Below are 6,355 nucleotides of genomic sequence, written 5' to 3' on the forward strand. Positions count from 1 at the left end.
ATATAATCAACGATTCCCATAACTTGTTGTATAACAACCATACAACTCTTAACAGAATGTTATCGATTTTGTTTTTTTATTTCTTCAAAATTTCATATAATTTGAGATGAATCGTTTCTAATTTGCTACTCTTTTAAACTTGGGAATTTACTATATGTTCTTTTATCAATTTCATTTTCATATCGGATAAAATTTCTGAATTATAATTTGTCACAGATTTGAGTGCACTAAATAAGTCCGAACATAGCTGTGATTGTGAGGTGGTTTTACCTGAAACAATAAACTCTGCTGGCCATTGTCTGGGTCCCTTTGTTTGGTTACTGGAAAATGACAAAATCAGAATTCCAATATCATCTTCTAATGTATAAATTTTCTACTGACATGCACTTGACTAATGATTGGTTAATAACATTTTCCTCCATAATCTATTTCCTGTCAATTCTACTCATAATTCCTGATGTAAGCAATTTTCAGTTCACAAAAAACAGTTAGTGAAACTGACCTTTGTAACCGGGTCTTCCAATTTTAACGAATTTCTTGATATCGACCCGGGCTTTCTCTGGGGCTGGTTGTGCTGGAGCCTCTTTTGCTTCCTTGGCTGCTCGACGAGCCCTGGCAACATGCAATATACATAAAAATCATTAAACACTGTTAAGTATAAATATACACTAAATACATCTGTAATAATGGAGAAACAGAGCTAATGATATAAAATGTGAACTCACAAGTTTGCCTGATGCTTTTTTCCTTGTGTATGAGCCAAATAGCTGCCCTGTAAAAGTTATTGAAACACTGCTAAACTGCACAAAAACAGAATCAAATTCATTTGCACACAGACTAATGAGCAAAACCGTAATGCCTATATTGTGTTTCTCTCATTTATAAATTAAATTACAAGTATTGCATATAATTATGAATATTCTTAAGATTTTCCAGTTTGACTGGCAGAAGACAACTGATGGAAATGTTTTAGAAACAAATTTGCATTCAGAATATACTCAGGAATATTATCTTGCGAATGACAAAAAAAGAGTAAATATGTAAAGGGACTCGGTTCTCATTTGACCCAAATGCATCAGAAATGCATGTATACATGTACTTTACTACCAAATTATACTGTCATGCCTTTCACTCAATCTTGTTGTTCAGAAATGGTTCCTAAGAAAATAAAAGACACCTTACCTCATTGTTGTGAAGTGTCAAACATAGCTTGCATTCATAGGACCCCAAGTGATTCTTCATAAAGTAAGGATCCTACAACAATAAATTTACATCATGTACATGTACTTAACTAACCATGTAACAGTCTAAATCTATAATAACAAATGCAACAAAAAAAACCACAACCTTTTTTGAATACTAATCAACATACATGTTGTTTCAAAGCACAATAACTTCCGAGAAAGAAGAGGCTCATGGGCCACATCATCGCTCACCCGGGCAGCAGTTCCAAGCAATAAACAAGCTTGAGCAAAACTATCATTATACCAGCAGCTTGGTTCAGAAAAAAACTTTTCAAAAGTAATGACTAAAAATTCATTAATTATCAAACTCAATTATTAAACTTGACTACAAATTCATCAATTATCATATGCCCTTGTAGAATAAGATGGATATGGCCTTTCATATTAACAAATTTCATTTAAGGATGCTTTGTGTCAAGTTTGTTTCCCTATATATATTTGCATGTAAAACTTTGATCCCCAATTGTGGCTTCTTCCTAACCCCATGGGTAATGATTTTTACAAACTTGAATCCCCACTTTGTCAGGAAGCTTTCATGTAAATTTCAGCTCTTCTGGTCCAGTGGTTCTTGTAAAGAAGATTTTTAAATGAATCCACCCTACTTTGCATTTTTGTGATTATCTCCCCTTTGAAAGGGGCATGGCCCTTCATTTCAACAGACTTGAATCACCTTTACCAAAGGATGATTTGTTCCAAGTCTGATTGAAATAGGCCCGGTGGTTATGAACAAGAAAATTGTCCTATATATATATATATATATATATATATATATATATATATATCAACATGTAAAACTGTGATCCTCTATTGTGACCCCACACTACCCCCGGAGCCATGATCTGAGTAAATCTAAATCTATTTTATATCAGGAAGCTTTCAGGTAAATCTCCACTCTTCTGGCCCATGGTTCTTGAGAAGAAGATTTTAAAAGATTTTTTTATATGTAAAAACGTGGTTGAAATTGGACCAGTGGTTCTGGAGGAGAAGATGAAAATGTGAAAAAGTTTACACCTACGACACCGACAGACAAAGGACAAATTTTGATCAGAAAAACTCACTTGAGCCTTCAACTCAGGTGAGCTATAAAAAATTCGTTTCTTTGTAAATACATTGTATTTCTACCCAGAAAACCGATTTCTCTTTCCATTTGGGAAATATGCATTAAAGCACCGTTTTAAAAATCACTATTGTAACAAGATATTATTTGCCCAACACTACATACCTTTTTAACAATTAAGAATTAATTATCATAAAACAGACAGAAAGATGGACAAGCCAAAATATGATGCTCCAGCATCTTAAATTCTGAGGACACACAAAATATTGCATATATTAACTTGACATTGACCTCGGGGAAAAAATTAGATCTGGAATGTGTTTTCTGTAAAAAGTATATTGAAGAGCAAGTCCTCTCACGACCCAAGCAGAGTTCTCCCTATATGTAACATGTACAGTGAAACTTCTCTAAACCAGCCGGCTCTCGGACCGGAAAAAACGGCCGGTTTAGAGGGATCGCCGGTATACCGAGAATTTAGCAATTATAGCCATTTTATCTCGATATTCACAAAGTAGATACTGTTCACCTTGATCTGGTGATCTATGATCAATTATCGGTGGAGATTAAATTAGTCCGCTTTTACCTAAAGATAATTATGAATTACAAGAAATATTCTCGCTGAAATCATCTAATTTTAAACTAAAAATCTTTAACAGGATACATAAAGAAAACACAGAGGCCTATTATTGGAATTCCTCTTACCTATAAAAACTCTGTTTACATTCATCGCTTATGTCATTAACAATTTTGTTTTGACATTTTTAAAAAGTACAGGAGTAAATATGAAATTGTGATTTGAATATTTCTTTGGAATTTTAAGTCTATGGAAACCAGGAAAATTAATCTATCTTTTAATAATTATCATTAACAGTCATGGGTTTGTTCTTTATTAACTACCGCTTATATCCATACGAAAGTATGGTGAAACAATATGGCGTTTGATACGATATTCATTCAATAATTTCCCAACTGTGTTTTACATTTTGTACAGAATTTGGAGGGGTCTCTTGGATTAGCTAAGTGTCAATTAACACCCTTGACCACACAGGTAAACAATAGAAATTAAAGAGGCCACTAGTGTTTTTCACACCTCCGATGGATAATTTCATACCTGGCTGGTTGGTCAGTCAATTTGCACACCTGGACGATCTTAATTAACCTTTGCCCAAGATTTTCTTGTCTTCAAAAAGTGGCCAGTATGTTAAGGGTAAATTACACATGTTTGTTAACAAATGTACTTTAAAAAGTGGCCGATGTCCGGTTTTCAGGGGTGGCCGGTTTTGTAAGACTTTCTTTGTAAGGAAATGTTAAGATTTCTGCCGGGACTTTGAAAATCGGCCGATATTCAGGGAGAACTGGTATTCTGAGGGGCCGGTTTGGAGAAGTTTCACTGTATATACATGTTTAAGAGGAAAATATAGAAAACTGATGAAAAATTAAAGTTTATCTATGGAACTTGAAAATTTTGGTCAAAATCGAATGCAAGTGTGAAGACATGTATTTCACCATTTGAAGCTCATTTGCACAAGTTCACATTGTTCTAAGATGTTACAGTCATATGTAAATTCCATAAAACCATATTTTCTCATCATATCAGGCCAAATCACTCATCGATTGTACCAGGTTTCCCATGTTTGTAAATTTGCTAAACATCGATGCTAAGTATGATGTTACAATGCATTTTTTTTTTTTACATCAATTGCTTTATATTTCCTACGTTCACTGAATAGGCAGGGCAAATGTTGTTTTGACAGCTGTCCGTACACGTCTACATAACTTTGTAATTTTTTTTAACCTATGTATTATGGATATAATTATTAATAACAATATTTGATATTAGGTATATATTGAACATTGTATTACTATTAGATGGAGCTTAGTCGGGGCCCCATCCTCGGTAGCTACCATTTTTCTAGTTTAAGAAATATTTTCTTTGTTATAGAATAGGTCTGGGGAAATAAATTTTTTTTAAAACCTCCCAAAAAACAATATTTAATGCTTCACCCTCAAACCCTGTCAGGCCACAAGACATATACATCTTGTCAAATCTTTGAAACTACACACTGCTGGTAACAGATGCAATGGGAGATGCATGTTGAAAACGTATTGTAACTTGTGTTGAATACTCACCTTATTTAGATCAATTGTTTCCAAGGCCAATTGTCTCAGCCTCTCTCTTCTGTCCCTGTTTGATTCTGAGGCTGAGGCCACGCCCCCCACACCAGTCTTTCCTCCAGCTCTGTGCTGGAAGTCCATGTCTGCTTACTTCTGATCACACTGCTGAATGAAGAATTGTACCTAACAAGAAAATAATAAACCATCAACACTAATAAAGCACTATATAATACATTCTCAGTGCAAAATACATGTGGGTTATTTTACATTTACCTATCCAAAAAATACAAGGTTGTGCCTTTTTTGGCTTTTCTAACTGAGGATGGAGGCACCATCACTGACCATATCAAGTCTATATAATAAACAAGTTGGGAACACTTTCCCTATAGCGAGATATTCTCGCTAAAACGCGATTATCCCTCTTTAGCGAGAAATAAACATTACCACAAACAGGTGTTTTGGCGTCTTTATTGAAAATAATGGCAAATCCCGTGCAACGCTGAATAAGTGTGACACGCACTCAACATGATGCAAATTGTTTCTATGAAACTGACAACATAGTAATGAAATTGCATATCAAAGTTGCTGCGTAAGAGGGAAGCAGTCTGAAATACAATACACATCGTGAGTGTTTTTGTTTTGATTCATATATTTGCAGAAGTATCAGACATTTTAGCACTTTTTCTTCTTTTCACGTGAATCATGAAAAGATGTACTCTGCGGGTGTTTTTCTCGGTTGTACGGTATATATTTATTCTCGCTAGAGAGGAATAATCGCGTTTTAGCGAGAATATCTCGCTATAGGGGAAGTGTTCCCAACCTGTTATTTTACATTTACCTATCCAAAAAATACAAGGTTGTGCCTTAAATTTATAAACATGAATATCAACATTTCTTTCCTATCTTATTCATTTGCAACCAATATAGATCTCTCGTATTGCTTTTAACGGTTATTTGGGAAGCACATACATGTACTACGCTAAATATGGTCAACATAACTGAGGTAATTCGAATTAAATAGTGTATTACCATTTCATTTCATTGTTTGCAATACACATACCAAATGGGTGTTATGAATATGTAAAGCATATGAAACTATCGTTATTGTTTCAAAGTTATATCGCATTAAACAAAAGATCTGACATTGGCCTACCTCAAAACCACACATGTACATGTAATCGTAAGAACAACGCCACAAACTCGGAAAATTTCGGTCTTTATCTTTGTCGCTTGGGCAATAACAGAGACGTTACGATTGATAATATGAATAATTTGTAATATCTGAACCAAATTCCGAAATAGTGTTGAAGATCTGGGTTTTTAAAAAAAAAATTTAAGGTCTTGATTTCAAGGGCCTGGGCCTTTCCAATTGGGAAAAACAGTCACAATTTGCTCGAAATTGGGGAAAATGTTCTATGGATACAAACAAGTACCCTGGGGAGAAAACCAAACCAGTGCATTAAAGGTAATTTAAGTTTCATTTATATGAGCAGAGGCCAAAAAATTAGGTTTACTGAAAAATTTGGAAGCAAACATTTTAATCTGTGGGCATGTGAAGATGATTAATGAACAATAAGACTACCCTGCTTTGATCTGTTTTCATTGTTTGGCAGGGAATTTTAAAGCAAAAAAAATGGGAAAATTGCCTGCTTTTTAGCATTGGGAATGGGGACTTATTTCGGCCCCCTACAGACCCTAAAAAATTCATGAAGGCAGTAAAAATATATGTGATCAATTGAACGTAACTGCTAGTGGCGAATTAAAGGGAAGGGGCGGGTACCGCCCCCCCCCCCCCCTGAAATTTTCAATTTTAAGGTAAATCGTGGTATCTTATTTAGAAAAATGTATTAAACGATAAAAGAAGTAATCATTACTTCCACCAGGGCTTCGCCCTTGACCTACTGGGGACCTTAAGGCGGTGTCCCCAGACCCCCAGCCT

General features: G+C 34.8%; 1 protein-coding gene across 1 annotated transcript in view; it reads right to left on the reverse strand.

Annotated features, from left to right (window-relative positions):
* LOC125646014 (splicing factor 3A subunit 2-like) overlaps positions 1–5,660 on the reverse strand; it is an 11,338-nt gene extending 5,678 nt beyond the window's left edge. Inside the window, exons 1-6 of the mRNA XM_048872122.2 lie at positions 5,570–5,660; positions 4,432–4,599; positions 1,183–1,254; positions 726–772; positions 503–612; positions 271–320 (exon numbers count right to left, since the gene is read on the reverse strand). Coding sequence (XP_048728079.2) covers positions 271–320; positions 503–612; positions 726–772; positions 1,183–1,254; positions 4,432–4,557 — 405 coding nt within the window. The 5' untranslated portion in view covers positions 4,558–4,599; positions 5,570–5,660. The remainder of the gene's footprint in view (positions 1–270; positions 321–502; positions 613–725; positions 773–1,182; positions 1,255–4,431; positions 4,600–5,569) is intronic.
* Positions 5,661–6,355: the final 695 nt, after the last annotated feature.

This window comes from Ostrea edulis, chromosome 6 (genome assembly GCF_947568905.1).
Source record: "Ostrea edulis chromosome 6, xbOstEdul1.1, whole genome shotgun sequence".
Taxonomy (NCBI): Eukaryota; Metazoa; Mollusca; class Bivalvia; order Ostreida; family Ostreidae; genus Ostrea; species Ostrea edulis.